This window comes from Tachypleus tridentatus, chromosome 2 (assembly GCF_004210375.1).
Source record: "Tachypleus tridentatus isolate NWPU-2018 chromosome 2, ASM421037v1, whole genome shotgun sequence".
Classification (NCBI taxonomy): domain Eukaryota; kingdom Metazoa; phylum Arthropoda; class Merostomata; order Xiphosura; family Limulidae; genus Tachypleus; species Tachypleus tridentatus.
This window is the reverse complement of record NC_134826.1, coordinates 25,125,003-25,151,980: the sequence shown is the minus strand read 5'-3', so window position 1 is coordinate 25,151,980 and position 26,978 is coordinate 25,125,003. Positions and strand designations below refer to the sequence as shown.

The window sequence follows — 26,978 nt, the reverse complement described above, 5'->3', positions numbered from 1 at the left end:
GGAGCTCTATCATGAAAACAGAAGAGGCCACAGATCAATAAGTACCTCATGCTTGTGTGAACTTAAGCAATGTCACCATTGCCTTTACAATGCTGTGTTTTAATGAAACATATGCAAAAGTTTCACATTTAGTATAATATATAATCTCCAGCTCCATGGGCAAAGAACAAATTGCCCAACTTAGCCACAGCAGCAATGATAACCATTCAGTCACAATGACTGAGAGTAAGAGATAATTTTCAACAGTTAGAATAGTATTAGAAATATTTATGAAAACAGTAAATAAAAGGGACATAAAATGCCAATATTATATAATTATTTACTCACACCTATAAAAACTAACTGCACCAGGGTACAGCCATGTGTTGATAGTTTACACAGTGACTAGCTGTCATTCAATCACTCAGACAGTTGACACTTTCAAATTTACAAACTGTAATACTATTCCCAGCAGTAATGCAGTAAATGCACTTATGACTTCCATGACAGAAATGCCATAGAAAATCTGTCAATATCAAAGTTTTAGCTCATGAAAGCTATTCCATGTAACAGTCTGATGTAAAACTTCATGTTTCAGTTGGAACTGTAAGGAAACTGAAGAAGATATTTGGAACCAATACATCTCATAACAGAGGCAGTTAAAGTATAAACCCCAAAATTTTCAAAAGTAAAATAAACTCTTTCTACAAAGAGTTAATTAATTCAACCCACCACTGAAAACTCCATTGTATTATTATGTATAAATTTGAATTTGGTGAAGATATATTTCTCAACAAATTTAATCTACAAAAATGCATGTATATGTAGCTAAATAATCATGTACTCTTCTTGCAAAAATATTATAGTGGATCAGTTAATGTTATTACATTTTTACCACACTTCTTGTTTTAAAAAGGAAACCATGTCTAAGCAGTTCTAATGATATATGGCAAAATTAGAGAAAGTATTTTATCCATTTGTAAAATATCATAGTGTTTGAGATTTCTGTAAAAACAAACTATATGTTTACCTTCTCAAGAATTTTTTATTTTTGCTAAGAAAATACTATCTTCCTTATGACAACTTTAATGATTTTTTTCAAGGAAAATATTAACAGTAATTCAGCAAAATCATTTCACATGAATCAATAACTTCTACACACTATAACAGCACATCAACTGTCACCATCCAAATAAACACAAGAGTTAAAGAATCTAATAAAAAGCCAAGTTTCTTAATTGAAAAATAAAAACTCTTAGTTGTCAATGTAAACAAGAATTTAAAGAAGATGAAACATCAAATAACATGCAACTTAAATTTTTAACAATTGAACATATTGGAGGTTATGCCCTCCCTACATTTGAAGAATACATTGCAGTACCCCAGGAATCTTGTATTAGTATACCAAAAAATGACAGTGATAACTGGATATGATCACACAAGCCATAATGAAAAGGAAAAAACATCAATTATAAGTTCAAAAACTCGAATAGCCTTTTGGAAATGTGTCAAAGACACAGATAAGATGAGAAAGAGACTAAACAAATCTAACATTGACTAATATATGTGCTTAAAATTTAAGTAAGCCTGAGAAGAAAAAATGTACAGCCACTCTAACATTCCATAACTTTTATAAGTTAAGAAGATTCCACTATTTAAACTAATTTATATATTAACATTTTAAAAAACAGATACAAGTAATAATGTTACTTGTAAGGTGTTTAGCTATTTTTATGACTATTATTGATATACTATTGGGTTATAAGATCACTGTAGGAGTTATTTTGATATAAGAAGAATATTAAATATTTTTCAGCCTTATTAAACACCACTGCAATTTTTACTGTATGTAATAAAATGACTTAAACTGTTTTTAAATATTCAATTAAAAATCTTCTTTTGGACAACTTCTAATATGCCCACTAGTGGCACAGTTGTATATCTGCAGACTTACCATACTAAAAACCAGGTGCAAAGAGCACAATGTCCCATTGTGTAACTCTGGGCTTAATTTCAAACAAATAAACAAGAACTTCTGATAAAATGTGGATAATTTCAAAGGCCATTATTAAATCAAATGTTTCTCAAAACACATATTCTAATTTAATACCCACACTTGATTTTACAGTTGCAAAAGTTAACCCTACTTTATGACAAGCAAGTGTAATGACTGAAATTTTAATAGCTCTACAGAAATAATACGATACATCCTAAGAAGTTTTTGAAACACAAAAACATTCACAATTTTCAATTCCCAAGCAATAAAATTTTATAGAACACACTTTATAATACTTACCTTCTCTTTCGAGAGAGCATTTCCTGTTTTCAACAAATCTACACTCTTATCAACAATTCCTACTCCACATACAGCATGAGGTGAAGCTTCAAGACGAACACTAGTTTCTGAACCAGGATAACTCTTTTGTGTTCCAAATTTTAGCTTGACCTTTAACATTCAGTGAAAAAATTTCTTAGCACTGCAAGAATTTAATACTAAACCAAGTAATAAGACATCAACATTGACAACTTCATTTGCACATAGGCTGAATTTAAGTTTTTATCAATTAGTTAAATGCAAAATTTCAATTATATTTTTATCATACGATTGTAAAAAGATCCTTCGCATAACAAGAAGAAAATTTAGAAAATATTATTAATGTTCTCTTTCTTTTCACTTTCTCTGGAAATTCATACCAGATCAACAGAGGATATACTGAACATTTTTATTAAACGTAATGTGTAGATTCTAATATCTTTAAGATTAAAAAAAAATTATAGAATATACTTTAACAGAGTTACTTTCACAATAACAGATGTTCACATTTCAAATGTCAAAATTTATAAATGCACTTGTACCCAAACAATTTTCCCAAATGAAAATAGTTTTTATATATCTTACCCTATGTAGAAGACACTTGACAATCTTAATTTCTTGTGAATCAGCAACAACTTCTCCATCATCTCGAATGTAGAAAACTATCAAACGTACCATGGGGGACACTGATGTTCGAGAACTTAGCATAAAAGTGTATTTCATTACTCTTAAAGGGAGCAAGGTTTTTTTCTGGTCTGTTGTACCTTTATCATTATTTAAGTATGAAACATTAAATGAGGAATTTTCTAAGAAGTCACTAAGTTGTGAAAGGAATATGTCTTTTGAACCATACTCGATCATCTGGCCTCTAGACATAACCTACATATAGAAAAACATATTTACTGCATATCTGCTTCAATTATTAAATTTTAAACTTACTGATATTTCAAAAGAAAGAAAGATTAACTTCAAGAAATTACCCTAAACAATGCATGATACAGATGACACATTATTACGCATATATGGTAATATGATTTTCGAATAACAATGCATATATAACACAACAAATAATATACAATTATTATACATGTTAGAAATTTTAATTTCAAAATATGAATTTAGCAGCTTAAAGAAAAACAGATTGTACACTATAAGTAAATCAATGTTACATTGTTCAACAACAAATAAATCCATGACAGTATCTGAAGTAAGCAAATAGTGTTCATTTATTCTGTAGGTAATGGAAATATTACTATTTTCTTAATATTACTTTCACTAATAGTATTAATTAAAATATTCTGAGATATATATCTAGTTTAATTGATGACCTGATAGATCTAGTTTAAGTGATGGCCTGATGTATCTAGTTTAAGTGATGACCTGTAGATCTAGTTTAAGTGATGACCTAATATATCTAGTTTAAGTGATGACCTGATATATCAAGTTTAAGTGATGACCTGATAGATCTAGTTTAAGTGATGACCTGATAGATCTAGTTTAAGTGATGACCTGATATATCTAGTTTAAGTGATGACCTGATAGATCTAGTTTAAGTGATGACCTGATATATCTAGTTTAAGTGAAGACCTGATAGATCTAGTTTAAGTGATTACCTGATATATCTAGTTTAAGTGATGGCCTGATAGATCTAGTTTAAGTGATGGCCTGATAGATCTAGTTTAAGTGAAGACCTGATAGATCTAGTTTAAGTGATGGCCTGATAGATCTAGTTTAAGTGATGGCCTGATAGATCGAGTTTAAGTGATGGCCTGATAGATCTAGTTTAAGTGATGACCTGATATATCTAGTTTAAGTGATGGCCTGATAGATCTAGTTTAAGTGATGGCCTGATAGATCTAGTTTAAGGGATTACCTGATAGATCTAGTTTAAGTGATAACCTGATAGATCTAGTTTAAGTGATGACCTGATAGATCTAGTTTAAGTGATAACCTGATATATCTAGTTTAAGTGATAACCTGATAGATCTAGTTTAAGTGATGACCTGATATATCTAGTTTAAGTGATGACCTGATATATCTAGTTTAAGTGATAACCTGATAGATCTAGTTTAAGTGATAACCTGATAGATCTAGTTTAAGTGATGACCTGATATATCTAGTTTAAGTGATAACCTGATAGATCTAGTTTAAGTGATGGCCTGATAGATCTAGTTTAAGTGATTACCTGATAGATCTAGTTTAAGTGATAACCTGATAGATCTAGTTTAAGTGATGACCTGATAGATCTAGTTTAAGTGATAACCTGATATATCTAGTTTAAGTGATGACCTGATATATCTAGTTTAAGTGATGGCCTGATAGATCTAGTTTAAGTGATGGCCTGATAGATCTAGTTTAAGGGATGATCTGATAGATCTAATTTATAATTCTTAATTTTATCAACATAATTTTACTATGTTGTTAAGAATTAACATAAATCTCTTAAGCTGACAAAACTTCATAAAATATTATATGCTTTATGGTCAAATCATTGTTAACAGCAAAGGTATCCAAGCTAATGACAGAATGCATTCTCATCTTCATAAATAAGAATGTAAGAACAGTATATTTAATTAGTCATACTAATTACAAGATGGACATTTAGTTTTGAACCTCTGTAAAAAAAACAAAAACATTTAAAAAATGAATTATTAAATACAAAATTTAAACCAGCTAAATCTCTTTTTGCATTTATTTAAAAATTCCAGCCTAAAACACAACTACCAAATATGTAGCAGAAAAACGTATATGGTCTACACCTATTATCATCCATAACTGCTGAAACACATTCATTGAAAGACTTTCCTAAATTAATCTAGCCATAACATTACCAAATAAACTCTCAGATGTTAGCTGGCCAGTTCAACATCAGTGAACAGAAAACCAATAGACTAAGATGAAAAGATGCCATGGGAGTCATTTCAGACTCAATGAAACAGTCTTAGGAGTAAATAGGTGAAAAAGTGAACAATAAACCCTCTATCTCACTGCTACTTTAAATAGACCAGCTTTGACAACATTAAGTAAACTTCATCTGAAAACTGTTGCAACTACCAATGTTAGTAACTACATTCCCTACTATGTTTGGAGTATCACACCAGAAGGAAATATCGAAAGAGAAGTTCCAGAACAGGATATGAAGAAAAGACAGAACCTTACCCAGATATTACTTGAGGAATAACAGATTCCTTGGTGTGTGAACAACTTACAGATGGCATAATAGATTAGGATTTAAAGATCACGCTGAAGCAATGTAGATGTACGTTTCTAAACATATCTCTGCAGTTGGTGATGGAACTGAAATTCAAAATTTCAAATAAGTTACAAATATGGTCATCCAGAAGTTAAAGGAATATTAGATCCTGTAGTAATGAAACATCAACACCCAACCCCAAGAACAGTCAAGAAGAACTGCAAAAAAGTGAATCAGACAAGATATTAAAAATAAAAGAAATAAACTATGATATAATAGGTGTTTAAAGTGCAACTTGACGGGACATATTACCAGGATCTGTGGGCAATGGCCTGTATGGAATAATAATTTCCCTCAAAGAATACTAGAAGGAGTTAATTACTGTAGTTCTGGGAAATATGGCCTTTACAGCCTACAGTGTTAGGAATCAACATCTTTAATTACTCCATCTGTTGCAATAAAGAAAATAAGTTCATTATCCACACATCCATAAGATTACTAATGGAAAACCTTATAATGCATTGATTGACAATAATTCCATAGTAACAACTGTTTTACTTGATTTGATAATAAAAAGGTAGAAACTGCCTACAGAGATGAGGAAAGAAGAGGGGTTAGGATAAATAGCAGGTAGACATAAAGTTCAGGCATATGGGAAGTTAAAAGTTATCCTTAATAAAGGAAGCATCTACTTTACATGTCATATTTAAACTGAAAATGTGTGTAATTTGGTACTGACTTCATGCTTAGTCACTGATGTGAGGTTAGACTAGTTTCAAATAGTTTCACAGGTAATAATAACCAGAAAATCCTGATGTATTACATGGCAATTACTACTTCAGAGGTTGAATGTCTACTGATAACAGGAACAGTGATCATTAGATACTGAAATCAAAACTTAATAGCAATAATTCTTACTCTAGTGATTAGAGCATAGTAAAACCAAACACTTCTTGGGGTAATAGTTGCATTAAGACTCATGGAAATAAAGAATAGACTTCACCCTTTTTGGATATACAAAACTGTTTAGTTTCAGTTATTATTTAAAAGTTAATTATTTTAAAATTGATAACTTTGAAAAGTTCTTTTACATAACTTGGTATGAGTCATACATTATTTATGCAGCTTAATTGTTGTACTAGACTTTAGTAATATTGTTGACCATTATCTTACTCAAGACTTCCTAGTTTCTCATTCTGTGTAATACTGTTGCTACTGGAGAACTAGACAGTTCTAACTTTTTCTCTCACATGTTATCAACATATCCAAATACAGCAAGTTAAAAACATCTGAAAAACTTAAGTTAGTGAAGTGAAGTCAGGTCATAATTGTTATTTTAGCCATAATGGACAATATTTAAAGTCAAGTTTCATAGTAACAACAGAAATAAAGAAGAATTTATGTAGTCAAAGGCTGTTCTAAAGTAATTGAACCAACCTGTGTGAACTTTAAACAAAAATGAGGCATTTACTGAAAGACCAGGATATAACTGTAATAATAACAGTATCCCACACTGTTGTACATGCAGTTGATTTGTTTTTATATATTATTTTAAAACAAATGGACTGTGTGCTATCCATTTATTGTTCAAATTTCTTTCCAACAGATCACAGATACCTACTGTGAAGAATCCACAGCCTATAAAAGCCTGACAACTCTGGACAGATTTAAAGCACCTTCTGATAAAGCAAAGAGATAGCTTTGCTGCAACTGTTTATAAAATTAGATTTCTTTCTACATAAGCAATCCAGTGTTGCCTAGAGATTAACTTTAGTATTACAGTATAGGTATTAATTTGGTTTTATTTGTTTGTTTTAATAGTGAAAATAATATTTAAATAAGATATAAAGAGGTCTATAAAAACAGTCACTGAATCAAAATTTCTTTCCCTACCTGATACACAAGAGAAATGTTCATGTCATTTGTTACAGTAAATGAAACTGTTACAGGAATCATTTCACCACACGGTATTTCAGTTGCTATAGGTTCAATTTGAATGTAACTGTTTGAGGGAGAAAACCACTTCCGAAGTCTAATTATACTGTAGGGCTGGTAGCTCAATACATAACCTGATTTATCATATGGAATTTCTGGATATTCTATGGCCGTAGCCTGAAATAAAATTGAAAAATTCTTTGTATAAATAATTTAGTTTAATATACACAAGCATTATTGTTCAAAAGTAGTAAAAATTATAAAGAGAACTACAAACAAGCAGAATGTTGGATACATGCAAACCTGAATTGAATGTTAAACAGAACAAACACAAATAAATCACCTTAAAAACCCATGTTCTCAGTATTTCTCTCATTTATTGATTAAATTTATGAGAAGCATCATGAAATGTTTTGACAAATTTAAATAGTGTAATTTGTCACAGCTTATAAACTTATTTGCAAGATATGCCTTCAGTTTTACTATTATTAACATAATGAAAATTATTAATCAATTAAAAATTCCCCAAAATATTTACCCTCGTTAAATCATAATAATTATGATAATAGTATTTAATTAACTTCCTCAAATAATTTTTATGTTGCTAATTAATTTCATTACTGGATTGACTTTTTAACAATTTTGATAAAAAAGTACAAAAATAACCTTATGCAAATAATTATCCCAACAATCTAGTCACCAACACCCACTGCTATCTCTCATATTACTGTTACCTAAATGCATAGAGGAATTTCACTGTCGTTTTTGTAAAATATCCATATCCCCAAAGAAAAGACTATACTTGTTGGGAATGGGTTGATAGCTACATATCTATGGATTCACAGTTAAGGCATGTTAACCTGATGTCTTATTATATTAGAAAACTTCTTTAGCTTTCAAAAAGGATATAATTTGCCCTAAAACAATTTTAGGAATGACAAAAAATTTCTAAAGAAACTAAAATAAAATGCCCATGTCTATTCTATTTATAAATCCTCTAAACTCCCTATTAGATTTTTTACACCTGCAAGAACTTCTTCCAATCACTTTCTCAGGAAACCATATATTACTGACCAAATTTACTCATTTACTCTACATTAATATAAATAATTTTAAATATTAATATAAACAATTTGATATTAAAATAATATTTAAATATGGTCTATGGAAAATTTCAAAGCTGTACTTCATTAATAATTGTTCAAACTACATGACTGACATCATAAAAGTAATGAAACAAGTATGTAGTAATAAAATCGCTAAAATTCAGGAAGAAAACAAAACAAGGAAGTACATTTCGAGATAGAAGAAAAAAGAAAATATATATATATACATTGCCTAAAGGCAAAAATTCTCGAAGCTATGTTGCAGACACGAAAGTTGAAACATTTTTCAATTTTCTTTGCAAATTACACTAATAAATATTTATAATCACAAAATATTAATTTTAAAATACTTTTGAGTTAAAAGTACTGTACATAACATCATATGCTGTCATCCACCATTTTTAGAATGTTACTTCTTTGCAGTACATCATTTTCAAAGTTAACATTTTCCTAAATTGAAAACGTATTTCCCTGCTAACACTTATAGCTATAACTCAACCACCAGGGTTTCAATATTTGCCTATCTGAGCACCGGTCTAATTTTTTTCTCACTTGCTCCAGTCTTTTATACCCAACTCACCTACTCTTGGGAATATACTCTCCACCCATGTCAATGCTCCTTCTATCCTGACAATTCATATAAGCACCTTGTTCAATAAATTTTATCTCTTTTTCAAGACTGACACCTGCTCTTAGTGGGAAGGAAGTGTGGAAGAATACTTTTCCCCTTCAAGAGTGTGAGATCTTGAACAATTACTTTCTAGACAGCAACAAGTTCTAAAAGGGAGGAGGATGTGGAAGGAGGATTGGTTTTCCATCCATAGACCCTAGAATTCGTGACCACCAATATACACAACCCCATCTATGAAGTGAGGCAACTGTGAGGAGGTAAATCTTGAGATGAAGGGGCAGTATAGGAATACCAATGATAGTGTTGCTTTGATCCAACCCCCACTCAAGATGTTGCTCCTGATCAGGGAGGTTGGATGTTCCAGTAAATTACAGTCCACTGGTCTCACAGCAACCACTGAAGGTACTGCACATGTGCTCATTCCCACAGAATCAGAGATTGAGGAATGCTTATATCTCAAAAAACAGAAAGAACTATCTGTGCAGTAGAACAAGAAGACATGTTTACATAAAAGTCTGACTACTGCTTTCCATTTCATAGCCTGGATCCAGATGGGAGTCACCAGTACAAGCTTAAAAATGTGTTGAAAAAGATACCCAGATGGACTGTATTTTCAGTCAACAAGAGAATAGATTTTAGATCCTGATAATAAAACCAGCTGTGGTGGCTTTTGAAAGTATAATCTGGGTGTGTTGTTCCATCAACTGATGAGATGGTGCCAGCAATAACCAGTCATCCATATAAAGGTGTGTGCATGAGCCCATTAGCATGACAGTGATGAGAAAAAGCTTGTATGACTCTACAGAAGACATAAGGTGCAGAAACTAGTCCAAAGAGCAGAGTCCTGAATAGTAGAACCTGACCCTTGTGCATGAGATGTAGAGAGTGGAAGGATAACTTCATTTTGAGAATATGAAGATATGCATTGACAACATCAAACTTGATTATCCACACACCTGGTGAAAAGTTCCAACACTGATTGAGAAAGGACACCACAGTGAATGTGGGGCAACACCTCTGGAACATCCACAAACATCAATGAATGAAGAAAAGGAGAGTCACATATCCCTAATAATTCCCAACAACATACAAGCCAGGAAACCAAAGAAAGAGCAGAAGCTAACAAACATACCAAGATAGAAGTTAGTAAAGGACCTAAATTGTCCTCAAATTGCTGTGGGTAATGCTGATAGGTTTCTAACAAAGTCTGGAGGGAAGATAAATATCTCAGAACAGAGGTGACATTCAAATAAATCCAAGAAATTTGTGATATGTTCAAAATGATTGCAAAGTCAACTCTGGAACCCCACATTTCTAAAGGAGGATCGATTATTTGAGAGTCTAAATACAAATCCTCCTGGTGGTTGTAAGCCAAAACATTTCGATCATACACATGGGACCAGGCATACCTATCCCATCACATAATTGAGAAGAAAATCTCCAGCATGAATAGCAATATCAAGTGGAGGAAACACAAAATATTCAACTTCAGATTTTTCCCACCATCAAGGAAGGAGTAGCTTAAAAGGCAAATGAAGAATACCCAAAAACTTGACAAAATCAAAGTGACTGACTGAAGAAAAGATGGAGGAGGTGGCTGATCTAAATTGGCCTCATTAGAAGCCAACCTAGGAAATGAAAGTACTGGAAAAAAGGAGTCGAAATTCTCTTTACAAGATCATCAACAAAAGCAGCCTCAGAAACCCCAGGAGAGACATCCCCAGACCAAACATATGTCTATCTCACACTGAATCAGATCATGGACAGCCTAAACTGAGAGTGGCCTTCTCCTGAACTTTGACAAATGCCAGATAATTGAGGTGGAGCTGAAGATGGCTGAATAGCTTCCACTCTGAAAACAGTAACCTACAAATTTATGCTTGAAAATGGTGTTGCAAATTTATTATTATTTTTTTTTAATTATTAGATGTAATTTATATTGAAAGCCTCTAGGAAATATGAAAATCCAACTATGTACATTAATTATCACAGCCCTCTTATAGAGAAACATGTGACTAAACACTGTCAAGAAAAAGTGATAAAAATTACCGGAATGAAATGTCTACATACAGTACCAAGATAAAGAAAACATTGATATGGATGGAGAGTATATTACCCCAATGGAAAATGAGTGGGGTAAAAACACTAAAATAAGCAAGAAAAAATCATATGAGTAAATATTAAAATCCTGGTAGTTAAGTGATAGCTATAGGATTAGCAGATGATATGTTTTAGAAATGTTAGTACAATCCCCGTTTACTTCGTTAACATTCTTGCATTAGCATTATTACATTATTGATTAAATTGTTTAATATATTTAGTTCTTACTTTTCATTTTCTGTTATTTTACTTTTATTATGTAAATTGTTTTGAACTGTCAGTTTGGTATATGGATTTAGAACTATCCTATATCTCCTAAGCAAGTACAAGATATCATTGGGTTTATGATAAGAAACATATATCACTAACAAAAGGGCTCCCAACTGATAAAACATTTCATTTTTATTTTTGTAAGAATGTAAACAGTATATATTTTATTAGAGAAACTCATTACCTTGTTGCTTTTTAACTTTTCTTTAAGTAGATAGGTTTCTCTGATTGGGAAGTGACATTAACTGTGATCATTAACTCACCTCTAACAGAAGATGAGATACTTCTGAATTTATATGTACAGCTGGCAGAGAAAAGTGAATTAATCCATTTTCACTGCCAGTGTCATTAATACAATACTTTTCTTGGAAATCATGAGGCCCATTCCTTGTGCTTAGGCAAAGTTTTATTATTTCACCAGGAGAAGGCACCCCATCAGGTGTAGTCACTAATATCTGAAAAGAAACTACATTTTATGTTTATGAGTTCTGTAACATTTTCAAATTGTTACCACAAATATAAAGAATAACTGAAAACATTTGTAGTTTAATAACACAGCTTAACATGACTCAAGAAAGTAAACTGTTGTGTGATAAAGAAAATGAGCCACTTAATCACACAAACTATTATAAGTAGACTAATACTGTTTAAAAATACTGGTAAACAGAATGTGGAACTCTCAGATAAATGTACAATGTAGCAAATCTACAATGCAAAACATTTAAATCTGGCTTGCTACAAACTAAGTATACTAGCTCAAATGCTAAATTAGGTTCTCATAGTCATAAATAAATTTTGTTCAAGTATACTAAAAGTTAGAAACTTTTATTAAAATATGGCCAACATGATCATATAAAAATCAATAAATAAGTTCAATAAATCTACTAATATTTGTATTAAAACAATTAACTCATAATCTTAAACAACCATGAAAACCTGCCCAACTATTCTCACTATAGTCTTCAAATTCAGTTTTTAAGGATACACAATATAATAAAACTAGCATGTTCCTTAACTTTTGTTTTATAACTGTTTACCCAATTTGCATATGTATTTATCACTTATCAATATAAGCCATACAAAATATGACCCCATTGAATATATTAAGTTCAGTTGATGTTAGCTCCAGCCTATATCTGAAAGCAAATAGTAGAATGTTAAAGGTTGGCTAAAAAATGTAAAAATTAACAGTAAGGATTTCTTTAAATGCTATAACATTAAATATAATGTTCAGATGAGTGTAGGATCCTTGAAGGGTGATAAAGGAAGGATAATATCTGATGATTATAAGACAGCTGGGCTACTAAATTTTATTTTTTCTTCAGTTTTTACTAGCAGAAATTTAAGGTGACAGATGGAAACAAGTTAGAACAAGATTACTACATTAATTCTGAGGTGGTTAAGAAAAAACTAGAAAGTTAAAGAACAATAAGGCTCTTAGGCCAGAAAATATTCTCCCGAATGTTTTGAAGGAGGTTAAAGATTGCATATGCAAGCCACTTAATAATAATTTTTGTCAGTTCTTCAATAGTGGGCAGGTACCAGAGGATTAGAAGTTAGCTAGTGTGATTCCTTTTTTCAAGGAAGATGATAAAAATTTGTTTCATTAATTACAAACACATTGGTTTTACATCAGTTGTGGGAAAAATTTTGAAAAGTCTCATAAAAGATCTTTGCAAAGACATTAAACAAAGTTTAGAAGTTTACTGGCTAGTCAACATGGTGTCATTAGGAGAAAATCTTTCCTTACATTCTTTGAAAAAGTTACTGCTTATGTCGATAAGGGTAAGGGTGTAGATTTAGTACTTCTAGATTTTTAGAAAGCACTTGATAAGGTGCCACATAAAAGGCTTGTAAAAAGCATTATCTCCATAGGTGTGAGGAATAAATTAGTAAATTAGTTAAAAGAGTGGCTGCATAAAAGAAAGCAGAGAGGTTTTACAAATGGAGCTTAGTCAAACTGGATAAATGTCCCAAGTGAAGTACTTTAGGGTTCTGTCTTAGAACTTTTGCTCTTTGTTTCAATTTTACATCAATGACATATATAAAGAATGGGCCATAAAGTACTTAAAGTACTTAAATTAAGGGGTTGGTGTTGCAAGCTGTAAAGAGGATGCTGGTAATTTACAAAAGAATTTAGATCATTTAGTGAGTTAGGCAAATAAATGATAAATGGGTTTTAATTATAATAAATGCATGTAAGTTATTATTATTTAAATTATAAATATATTTTCGATAGAAAAATCCTTAACTTTATCATGAAAGAAAGGGATCCTAGTATAATAGTTGATTGGTCTGTAAAGCAATCCAAGCAGTGTTTAGATCAAATACGATTTTAGGTTGTATCTACAGAAATATTGAATATGAGTCTACAGAGGTTATAATTGCTTTGTATAGCTTACTAGTTAGAAATACATGTTCAATCTTGGACTCCTTACCTTAGAAAAGACACTGAATTGTTGGAATGGATTCAGAGAAGGATTACTAGAATGGTACCTGGGATAAAGGGATTGTCATATGAGAAGAGATTAAAATTTCTCAAAGTCAGAGGGGATGTGATTAAGGTGTTAAAGATTTTAAATGAAATTGATAGTGTTGGTGAGTCATCATTTTTCATATTTAATGGTGATAACAGTAAGACTAGGAGACACAAATATAAATTTTGGCAAGGTAAGAGTCACCTTCAACTAAGACAGGTTTATTTTCCTAACAAGGAGGTTAGTTTTTGGAATGGGTTGACTTCAGAAGCCATGGAAGCAGTACATTTAAGTGAGTTTAAGAGAAAGCTTCATAAGTACATGAATGAAAAGGGCTGGCTATAATATTTTTTAAAAAATTTATTCATTAACAGCTTTTGTTTAGTTTAGACACAGGAACAGCTGAGATGGACTGATAGTTCCAATGCTGTCCCTAAATGTTATGTTACATAAAAGCCAGTGGGTGTCACATTGTGTCAAACTTGATTTCTCAAAATAGATAGAGTCATAAAACCAAAATGTATTTATTCAGATAGAACAATTCAATTACTCTTTGCCCATTATGATTTTAATGAAAAAGGTGCAAAGGGGCCATAAGGAAGGGGTGCTTACAACTTATCATGAAAGTAAAAATATTGATTCAATTTTAAACTTAAATTGGCTCTGAAGTAAGCTATTGTCTGTTATATATTTTCAAAAATAAATAAATTTGGTGAAATCAAGCTTAATAAACAAAGAGGCAGAAAAGTACATTAAAACATCAGAAGCTTCCTTGGTCAGCCTATCAAAATTAAGATCATTCATAAAATGAATTTATGGCATACTCATAGAATTAATTATTGGTAAAAACCAGTTAGATTAACAAGTTCTAATACATAGCAAAGCCAGTATGTTTAGGTAAAACTACATTCCAACAATAGATTTTATGTCATGTTGTTTAGCAACAAACATATAACCTAATATTGTTGTCAGTCTATGAACCGAAAAAATGTTTGTTGATTTCTTAATTTATAGTCTCTGTTGATTAAATAGGTTTGTTATTTATTTAAAATGTTGATGTAACAGAAAACAACTTAATTCAGAAATGACTTAAGTTTAAAACTAAATTGATAATTTTACTTTCATGAAATATTTTACAACTTACTAATCTAACTGATTTTTATACACATCTTAATTTTTATTTCATAAAATTTATTTATATCATTTAGCATTAACTATGAAATGTGAAGTTAAGGTATACTATAGGATGGAAGTGGTAATACATGCCCCATCCCTTTTGAAGAGTTATACATTAGTTGAAATATAGTCTAGAAGCTATGAATATTTCATACAAGATAATTTTTCATATTGTATATATGAGTGTACTTTTTAACAAAGTTATATCAGGCTATCTGAGGGAATCAAGTCCCTGATTTTAGTGGCACAAGTCCTCAGATTTGTCCCATCAAAAATGCATATTGTAAAACCAATTTAAAAATCATTGTAATGCTTGACAATTAAATTATTAAATATAAGAATGAATACATTATACAGAGACAAAAATTCAACTATCAGATGTCTTTTTTTAATTTTAAAACTTTCTGCTTTTACATATTTAATGACTAACCTGTAACAAAAAATTTCACAGACAGAAATTTTGCAAAAACATGTTAATTTATGACAACTTTCTAATGTCACTTTTACTTCAAAAAAGTTAAAAGGTTATTTAAAAGGAAGTATATTTATGTTTAACCAAAATAAGGTTTAGTAATTACAACGTCATATAATACTTAAACATTTTAAATACATACAGTTCCCTTGTATGGTAAGCCTGGTTTAAAATACTGGGGTCCATTTTCCACTTCAAGGTATTTAATTTCCACAGGATTATGTGTGATTTTTACCTCGCCAGAAGCCTTTTGTTTAACACCTGCAAAACAGTTTATCAAATTGAAAGTGGACTATAACTAACACATATCCACATATATATATTCATTATTCTCATTACTCATTCACTAGAATGAAAGCAGTATTTTTAAAAATTAATAATGTGTATAATTCTTCCTTGATGTTTTAATATTATAAATGTATTGCAAACTTTGTGAACACAAAGACTATTGCCATATTGCTCCAAATATATGAAACTTTAAAAATGCTTCATTTTAAGGGTAACTGACAGAAATAAAAAGCCAGTCGAGGGCTATCTGTGCTAGCCGTCCCTAATTTAGCAGTGTAAGATCAGAGGGAAGGCAGCTAGTCATCACCACCCACCACCAACTCTTGGGCTACTATTTACCAATGAATAGTGGGATTGACCGTCACATTATAACGCCCCCAAGGCTGAAAGGGCGAGTATGTTTAGCGCAACGGGGATGCAAACCCGCGACCCTCAGATTACGAGTCGCACTCCTTAACACGCTTGGCCATGTCGGGCCCCACAAAAGGAACACATAACAAACTTTTTAATATACTTACTGTTATTTATCCAATCTTGATAAAAATTCATGTTACACAGCTTATCACTATCTTCTTTTAAAATCAGTTTGACAACACCTATGATTGTAGAGAGGTTGGTACCCAGTTCTCCAAAAGCCATATCTGGATAAGCTTTTTAGAAACAGCTAGATACAAGCTGTAGTGAGCAGACAATATTTGCTATCCAAATACTAACCTCCCATCAGGTTGATCCCCATTATAGTTCATGCACATTGTATTCTGGATGGACCAACAGCCTTTTCCATGAAGAAAAATATATTGACAATATGTGCCTAATATAACTTCATATTTACACAGATATGGACAATGATGTCTTTGTTTTAACAATGCATTGATGAAGAGGAAACAGGAATGAGTTGCACATTTGATGGAATATAAAAACTGCAGCATCATAATGATATGTATGACAGATTGCTCTTGCTGCAATTGGTATGAACAATAAGGTAAAACAAATTATGCCTCCATCGTATAGAAGTTCATAAAATGAATATCATGATCACTTCATTGAGCAGCTTGCATAGGTAGTCACAGGAAATTCCTCAATCCAGGGAAAAATGATGCAGAATCTACTGCTTAGTTTAGATGGAATGTCTTCAGATGTTGTGTAATACCTGGAACATAACCATGCTGGCAGCTGGAAAGTAATTTCACCAAGTTTAATAAGTTTCATAAGGCAGAACTTGAGGCCCAAATATATTATGTATACAAAGACTTGGCTATGTGTACCAGTAAGATGTAACATTTATACTGTAAAGCATACTCGAATTAGTAGAAGCTGATTAAGTACCTGATGTGCCAAAAAAATGGCAACTGAGCATTTGATAACAACTGCTTTGTCATTGATATTATATTCTTTATACTTTTAGAATGTACTCTGTGGGCCTGATGAATTTAATTTTGTGAAGTACAAGCCCCCATCTTAAGTACGACATTAACAACTGAACACTGAACAAAAACAGTGGAGTTTTACGTTGCCAAAACATCCTACAAAAAGACATAGTCACTCTATAGTCAATACTTCAGTGTTTGAACTCAGCTTCTTCCCATAAGGTTACTACAAATGTAATGTCTGCAAGTACAATCCACAAACGTTTCAAACTGAAGGAAGTTATCCAAACCTACACATGTCATATTTCAGTGGAAACCTGCCAATGAGTCATTCAGAACCTTATTTTTTCGGGCATTTATTCTTACTGCAAGGTTCTATATGACTTGTTGACAGGTTTCCACTGAAACTGGGATTCGATATCTGTGGTGAGCAGAGCACAGATAGCCCATTATGTAGCTTTGTGCTTAACTACAAACAAACAAATTGAACAATAATATATAAAATTTTAACTTAAATGAAGTTACTAGTGCAACTTGCAGTGTAGTAAGAATGGTTCTTGGAGGAGTTGTTGTAAACTACAGTGAAAACTCAAGTCTGAGCATTGAATGTTGGTGCCATTACTAAATGTAAGGAGTTGTAGAAGTAGACTTTATTTCATGTAGTGACATTTCAGTTTAAATATCCAACAAAAACTTATCTATTTTTACAGTCTGAGCACCACATAAAAAGTAAGTCTGTGGTGAAACTATAATATGCCAACAAAAAATGTAAAGAAGAGCAGTATATTAAAATTCCATCTGAAACAACAGTGATTTTCCATGGCATTCTTACGAACCTATCTCAAAATGTCACACCAACTAATAGCGTGATTAAAGTAATAACAGAAACACAATGTCTTAGTGCTATAAACAAAATTAATATGCTTGTACAGTTATTTTTCCCAGTAGCAAGATAAGTCCTGGTTATGGTTTGTAATTACAGCAGATGAGCAGCAGTAAAACCTACTGTAACAGGAGAATGGCATCTAAATGTATGTTTTCAAATTCCAGAGAACAGCCTTGGATATCACTGCATCTTTTTTCTGAAACTGTGCATGATAATTGTTAGATCTTGGTGGTAGCCAATTGCTCCACAAAATGGAATTAAACATACTTATTGATTGATATGTTAATTTAAAGATTTGGCAAAAAATTGGCTGAACAGTGGACAAATCACTTCATACCACAAGAACACAAATAAGTGCTGAATATGATGACATCTCACTATTCAATTACTCATCCTCAGTTTGAAAGCTGGTTGAATAGCTCATCAAAACTGTAAAGCATATGTTTTCTATTGGTTCTTTTCATATAAAATGACTGAATGTTTTGGTAAAAATTAAAATACCATATTTTGAACACCAATTTTATTAATCAAAATATGCTCTATTTACTGTAGTGACGTTTTCCCAACAAGATACTTATGAAAATATCTCATCTCTATAAAACTCCATTGTTTTGGAGACAATAAACTCTTCAAAGACTTCGACAACAGTTTCCTGAGTCATAAATGTTTTGTTCTGGGAAACCAGCTCCAAATGCGAGAAGAGGTGATAATCATTTAGAGACAGGCCAGGTGAGTATGGTAGATGTTTTAATATTTCATATTTCAATTCTCTCAATTTTGAAATGGTGATTTGTGAGGTATAAGGTTTGGTATTATCTTGTAGCAAAATTGGTCCATGCCTGTTCACCAGTGATGGCTGTTTGGTGGATATTTTTTATGCATTTTATCATTTTGTTGGCAATAAGATCTTGCTGTAATTGTTTCACCTGGTTACAGAAAAGAGTAATAAGTAATTTCCTCTGCAGACCACCATACTGTCACCATAACCTTCTTTGGGTGCAAAGGCAGTTTCAGTCTTGGAGATTGTCCTGCATCTAATTATTGTCCCGATCTCTTCCAGTAGTCATATGGAATCCACTTCTCATCACAGGTAACAATCTGCTTCACGAATGACTCCTTCTTGTTTCTAACCAATTTCTGCCCTTCCATCAATTTATGCTATACCCATTTCTCCAATTTTTTAACCTTTCCTATTGCAGCTAGGTGACAAGAAACAGTTGCACTGGAAACTTCTAAGTCTGCTGCAAGTCACCAAACTATCATTTATGGGTTAACTTCCACAATAGCTCTTAATCTTTTTTCATTCACAACAGATTGAAACCTTCCTCGGGGTTCACTCTCAAGGATCATATGACTAGAAAAAAATTTCTGGAACCAATGCCAAACAGTCCTTTGAGAAGTAGTCCCTTGTACAAATGCCAAACTGATGTTTTTAGCAGCTTTGGCTGCATTTTTTTCCCAATTTGATTTAACTCGTACAAAAAAGTAGTTTTAATTCTTTTGAAGACATCATCTTGTATAGTTTCAAAAAAACACAAAAACAATTATAATACAACTTAGCATGACAGACATATAAAAAGCATAGCACTCTCATCAATACTGAATAGCATACAGTCAAGTAACTGTATCCAACTTATCCTAATAGTCATTCTTCAGCTAAGCAAATGTCAGACATTTCATATAAAACAATCTAATAGATGTGTGAGTTCAAATCAAACTGGCATACCACACAAAAAAAATCACTTATCCATCAGCTATTCTCCAAACATTAACATTTCGATATCAAGACACATTCCTAGCAGATTCCATGCAAGGATTTCCATCAATTGCACAACTGTTGTAGAATGTCTGGATGTATAAGAATATCGGTTATGATCATTGTCAATCAATGTAAATGTGTTTGCCTGTTATCAGATAGAATTTGAAAGACAACTGTAATAAAACAGTGATTAAAAACATCAATCTGAACAAATATACCATTGTAAGAAGGGTATCATGTTTATGTTTGTTTTTACAATATAATTCAGATATTTGTAAATTTACCCAAAGAGAAAAAATTACTTTTATTTTGGTGTATATTTAGAGGGTCTATTCCATATTGTATATTTTTAAGGCTTTAATGTTAAATTATACCGTTTTTCTTCAAACTGAGTAGTTAGAATTTCCCTTATATTTACTACCATTACAAAAGAAAGGAATATGGATCAACTTGGTATGCTAAGACCACCCAAAAATGAGCCTGCAATAGTTCATACATACCCCAGCTACAGTGAGCAAAGTGTGACATATTGTACTAGGTGAGAATCCAAAAACACTAATATCACAAGTAAATACCCTCTATTTTCTGAAATAACTGTACAGAACAAAAAAGAAATATCTCTGTCCGGAAAGGTGATACAAGAATCAACTTAGGCGTGGTTTGCACTGGACTTTATGACAAGCTAAAGCTATATATGTTATCTCTGTAATAATTACTAAACCAAGAAGCAAAGAGTGAATGAGATAAAGCTGTAGAAGATAAGACTGCAACTTATATTTTACACTCAACTGGAAGAGTACAAGAATAAAAACAAAATTTAATCTTCCATGGCTGTTCAAGATGTTAAATGAAAAGGATATGCCATACAATTGTGTACAACACTTGATTGTATATGTTTAAAAGTAATATCAGCCTTCAATTAATGCAGCTGAAAGTCTAAGACAACTTTCAACAGTTACACCAGTAAATTGGTTGGGAAATCAAGAATGGGCAGGAAAAATTATGGTTATCCAATATTATACAAAATAGAGTTTGTACTGAAATATCTTTGGCTGAAAACTCACCACAGTTACTATCAAGCTACAGAAAGTAGTTAAAGATGTCAGAACTAAGAGCAATATGATGATAAAAACAGGAACTCTGTCATAAAAATAACTTAACCTAAGTTAAACAAACCTTCAAGAAGCAAGAAAAATTAAATGAAATAAAAATAATACCCTACTAAGTAATATTGTAATAACTGAGTTTAATGAATAAGGCTATAAAAAACAAAACACCGATGGAAACAAAATAGATAATGCTTTGGACAAGAAATACCTTGAAGTTATTAAAATGTAAATACCTGTTCCTTGTTCTGTTACTTCTGCATGTAACTCCAGCATACGATAATATAATTCTCGTTTTTTCAAAAATAGCTCAGATGATGAAAGCCTCACCAGTTGGCAACCCTGGATCTTAAAAACAATATATTCAAAACAAGTCAAACATATGTACTAAAATTCATATCACTATTAATTATCAAAGTTGTAGCTAAAGCTTTAAATAATTTTCTTTCTTGTCAAAAGTCCACATAAACTAGTTCAGTTACTTTAGAACTTAAATGACTCTTGTTCCTCACTGCACAGTCTGCAATATATTCACTTATGTTACTCTGTGGGTTACCACATTTTTATCCAGAATTTCAAATGCTGTCTCCTTTTCAACAAAATCCACACAGGTGGTTTCAGTTACTTTAGAACACCCTTCAACAAGATGAATTATCCTATTTTTTCTATTACTACAATACTGCTGTGAAACTCACTTTAAATAGTGCCCATTATAACTAAACAAAGAATCATGCAGTCTAACTTCACTTTCACTAATTTAATATTTCTGACTTACCTTCACTTGTGCTCACTTGATCATATATGTACATATATATATATATTACAAGCACACATATATTCCATAAATAAGGTCTAGAACTTTCTACACCTCCAAGATAAGAGACTGATGTGATAATACTCATTTCAAACAATGAGAAAAATATAAAAGGTTTTAATTACAACACTTAAACTACACATACAACATACAACTCTTACCAAATTATGTAATGAAATTTATCACAACTATAGCCTTTAAAATAATTACTTTTAACACTCTTGTGAAGAAAACTAAATAATCATTAAATATTAGATCACTAAATGAACTAAATAATAACTCCTACACTAAACAGTCTTGTATATCCAACAATAAGCTCCTCTTCAAAGTATTAACGTTTTTTTAACTACATACAAAGACTCTTCTCAGTTCATACATAAAGGCTACTCATACAGTCTGCACCAACATTTGGAGTTCTTTAATAGAGAACTTGTAGTTTTGAAGGTACCAGGCCTACTTCATGATATTCACACTGTCTGTTTTGCACTTTTTGATGTATGCTTGTGGATGATGGTCCATCTGAATGATAAACTCCTTCCCCCACATGGAGCTGTGGAACTTCCAGATGGCCAGACATTCTTGATCAAACACAGAACAGTTCTTCTTACTATGCAATAGCTCTCTACTTAAACACATTACCAGCAACAATCCATCTTCATGTCCTTATAGCAGTACTTCATTAATTCCAATGTGGACTGGTTCAACAATGAATGTGATTTTAACTACTGCCATCTGCTGTGATTTTAACTACTGCCATCTGCTGTGATTCACATTCCTGGGCTCATCTTTCGTTGTCAGGTTAGTCAGTGGTGCAACAATTTCGGCATAGTTTGGGATGAACTTCTTATAGTATCCAGCTAACTCCAAGAAAGATCTAACTTGCTGTTAGGTCATTAGAGCTGATGCATCTTTTATGTGGGTTATCTTCTCCTTTTCCATGGCTATATTTCAGTCATCCACCTCTTGTCCAACAAATTACAGTGCAGAATACCAAAAGTAGCACTTACATTGTTTGATGATCTGACAAGGTGTCTCATTCATCTGAAAAGTTCTCTAACTTTCTTCAGGTGATCTTCCCATCTAGCAGTATGTGTCAGAATTTCGTTCACTAATGCTCAGTGTTAGTGGTTTTGTGCAGCAGCATCTTAATCATGCAACTGAATGTTGCTGCTGAGTTGGCTGACACAGATTGCATCTTCCAAATTTGGTCACATCTGTCTGGTGTCACAAATGCTCTCTTCTCTTTATATCTTATCTCCATTTGGATCTAAAAATAATCTTTTCTGAGGATGATCTCTGAAAATAACCTGGCCACATTTAGTTTCTGACATAATAGCATCTGGGTTGCTCATAGCTTCAGAGTCAAAATTCATCACAAGATTCAGCTTCTGGAAGTCTATACAGAAGCAGTTTGTTGAACAACAGGCTGAATTTGGAAGCTCGATGATTCTATCTTCTAACATTGCCTCAACCTCCTGCTTTACCAGGTCTCTCATTGCATAGGGCATCTAACAGAGCTTAACATTGGATGCATTACTGATTGTGGTCTCAACCTATTGATGCACAAGATCTCTTTTGCCTAGTATCTGTGAAGACCTCCATATAATGGCACAGTGGTTCTCACAGTTCTTTCTTCTGCTTGCCAGTGAGTTCCTCGCTAATTTTGATGTCTTTGTATGCCTAGTAGGTCTTCACCTTCTATGACAAAGTCAATGTCTTCTGGTTTTGCATCTATGACAGCCACACCTGCTATATCAATTTGTGTCTAAATAACTGCACCAATTAAGCCTTCTTCTCTCTCAAAGACTACGTCTTCAACAGGTTGGCATGGGATATATTGGTTTTTCTGTTCACTGTCACCTTAATAGTCCATTCTGTTGAGAACTTCCTGTACTTCAAAAGATCTGTTCCATTGCAGGGTGAGTTAGTTATTGTCTGTTCACAGCAGAAATAAGAAATTTGGTCCAACTTTGAAATGTTGATCCCTAGCCTACTTGTTATAGAAATGCTTTTAACAACCTGGAGCTGCAAACAAGCTCTCTTGAGCAGGTTGACAGGTCTTTTCCAGTCACTTTCTAATGTCTAACATGTAATGCTATGTGTTTATAATATTTGGATTGTATGGGGTGATAAAGAACTGCCCATTAATGATCAGTATGTACACCTCTTGCATCAGTTTTGAAGTAAACAGATCTCTTTGTCACTAAGGGCATCTCTTTGAAAGCCCACTCTACAGAACACTTCCAGGAGGGCTTCAACTACTCTCACACTCTCTATCTTTGGCAATGCTATGGCTTCTGGTTGTTGTGTCACATACTTGATTGCTGTCAGCACATACTGGTTGTTCTGGTCAGAAACAAGTGTTATTGGTCCAATCAAGTCCACATCTACTCCACTTATAGAGGCATCTTATTCAATGGAACTTTGTCTATCTCTAGTTTTAGTCCTTTGGCAGATGTCACATGACTTGCAGAATCTTGTCAAATCTGTAATAACCCTCAGCCAATACTAACTGCTGGTGATTCTGTCTGCCATTCTGTTTGTTCTTATTTGTCCTTCCACAGTCAATTCATGAGCCAACTTCATCACGTGAGTCTGGTGTTCTGTTGATACTATAGACTGTTTAACTACTCTACCATAACAGTCTGAATAGATCCAGTACAGCATCCCCTTCCACTTGACTATTGTGTAAGTTTCTTTGCCTTTGTCTTGTGCTTAACTTTTTCCCTGGTACTGTCCCAAAGTTTCTACAGTGAACGTTTTTTTCTGTGCTTTCTTCAATTCCTGCAGATCTATTTTTAGGATGTTGTCTCTTCATACTTGCAGGACCTTGACATCTTGCTCATTCTTTTTTTCTTGAGCTCTAGTAGTGTTTATAGATGCTTCATCCATCTTCTATCTGTCTGGTTCCTCCAAACATCTACTGCCTGGTATATTTCTAGTCACCAAGTCATAAATGGGTACCTTCATGCACATTGCCTAAAGATCTTCCACACAGTATGAAACGTCCATACTATGTGAAACATTCTCACTGTTGCATCAATCAGCATACAAAGATATATCTTGTCTGTTATCTGCCCATCACATACTATACTGATTCTGACTGTTGCACTATTGCACTTAGTATCTCATAGGATCTTCAGGTTCTTATCCCTCGCATAGCATTCACCTACTGGCATTGCTGTGATTTGTTGTTAACTGTAGATGTTTGTCCCATGCTTCAATTACTATAGGCACTGTTGATCTGTTTACTAACTTGAGCTCACCATTAGTCATACACTAATTAATCATGGAAATAGCACTTTTTTTTTGTGGTGAATCATACAGGTTGTCTCTATTCTGCTTCTCCTGGAACAGCATCAATAGTGACAAGCACTCATTTTTGTTTCTTACTGGTATCATCTTTGTAAGTACTTCCAGCTGCTATTTGTTGAAATTGCTGTTGCTGTTTGTTGGTGATGGACTTGCACTCATTTGCAATGTGCCCTATTTTAGAACAAATCTAGCATCTCTTTCTCCATTTGGTTGGTCACCTCCTGTTATCTTTGGTGGATACCTACTCCTGGTCAACCATCACTGGTTTTGACTTTAACTGGTTATTCTTAAACATGCCAGTTATACTCCCTCTATGGGCTCCCTCCCATATACTGTTTTTAAACTTGATCATCTCCTCCACATCTTTTGGTTCTCTCTTCTTTAGGAACAGTGACATTCAGTTAATCATGTGACTATGAACTGTTCACACACTAAAACATTTGTCAGTCCTTCAATACAATTATCACAATTGGCCATGTCAGTCCACCTTGTGAAGTACTGCTGTAGGTGTGCTACAAATTGAAAGTTAACATTTTCTTAACTCAAAAATATATTTCATATAATACTTACCTTCCCTCACACTACAACTATTACTCAACTGCCAGGTGTTTTTTTTTCCTTCACCAATCTAACCATTAGTCTGATTTTTTTTTTCTCCCTTGCTCAAGTCTTTTATACCCCACTTAATTTCCCTTGGCAAAATTTGTCTCATGAGACTCTCCACTCACATCACTGCACACTTTATCCTGATACTGAATATAAACACCTTGATTGGATAATGTTATCACTTTATCAAGACTGACTAAGTTCATAGTCTCTAACACTGACTCTCAGTAGGGAGGAAAGGTGGAAGAGAAATTAAATGTTGCTGGAAATACATTTTCAATTCAAGAAAACATTAACTTCCAAAACATACTGATCTCCACCCTACAGCTAGAATACCACACTGATAAAGTGTAAAATCAGTGAGGGCATTATTCATAGAGAAAGTATCAGCATTGATCATGGGTATGTCAATAGCATAGTACAGTAATACCACCTAGTCAGTTTTAGGTTATCTCATGGAACACCTAACTTCTATAAAGCATAATGTAAACTAGTGTGGAATTAGTATGATAAAAGCACCTCTGTCTGGGCAACATTCACCACAGAGTGGGACCCTGTGAAAAGGAAGTAAGGGACCCTAAAAAGTAAAGCAGAGACAAGTGTAGCAATGAAAATACTCACTCTTCTGTATAATCTAGCAAAAGTAGTTAAGACCGCTAGAAAAAGGTGATAAAAACCCTCAGACAAAGATACTACCAAATCATAGAAATAATGTGAAAGTATTGGGAAAGTTCAAACATCAGCCTGCATAATGTCTTCCAGTGGACAATTCAATCATGCTATTAAGGGCATAAACATGGTGAACCTGATTATATGTGACTCACAAAAGACTCCTCACTGTCAAAAACATCCCAGAAAAAGCAATATGAATCATTTTCATTTTCACCATATCAGTGTAACAGAGGATAAATCATGTGAAACTGAATGATCCTAAGGAATAAGACACCATTGTCTAGCATCTCTTAAAGTATTAGTGTAGGCAACAAAACATTCAAACTCTTATTGTATATAACAAATAATCAAAATCTGATCAGTCATAAAAGTGAGAAATAGTGATCAGAATTGATGAAAGGGATTTATTTTCTTTCTTCTCTGACAGTGTATTTGGGAACAAGAACCAGTCTGAGGATGTAGGTAGAATGATAAAGTATCTTGTGCACAACCAGCACAAACCATTGCAACTG

At 32.8% G+C, this 26,978-nt stretch overlaps 1 protein-coding gene across 1 annotated transcript in view; it reads right to left on the bottom strand.

Annotated features, from left to right (window-relative positions):
• The window catches only part of LOC143245454 (pregnancy zone protein-like), a 131,284-nt gene that overhangs the window by 53,102 nt on the left and 51,204 nt on the right, over positions 1-26,978 (bottom strand). The window contains exons 12-17 of the mRNA XM_076491817.1: positions 21,296-21,407; positions 15,796-15,914; positions 11,792-11,983; positions 7,380-7,598; positions 2,879-3,172; positions 2,276-2,425 (exon numbers count right to left, since the gene is read on the bottom strand). Coding sequence (XP_076347932.1) covers positions 2,276-2,425; positions 2,879-3,172; positions 7,380-7,598; positions 11,792-11,983; positions 15,796-15,914; positions 21,296-21,407 — 1,086 coding nt within the window. The remainder of the gene's footprint in view (positions 1-2,275; positions 2,426-2,878; positions 3,173-7,379; positions 7,599-11,791; positions 11,984-15,795; positions 15,915-21,295; positions 21,408-26,978) is intronic.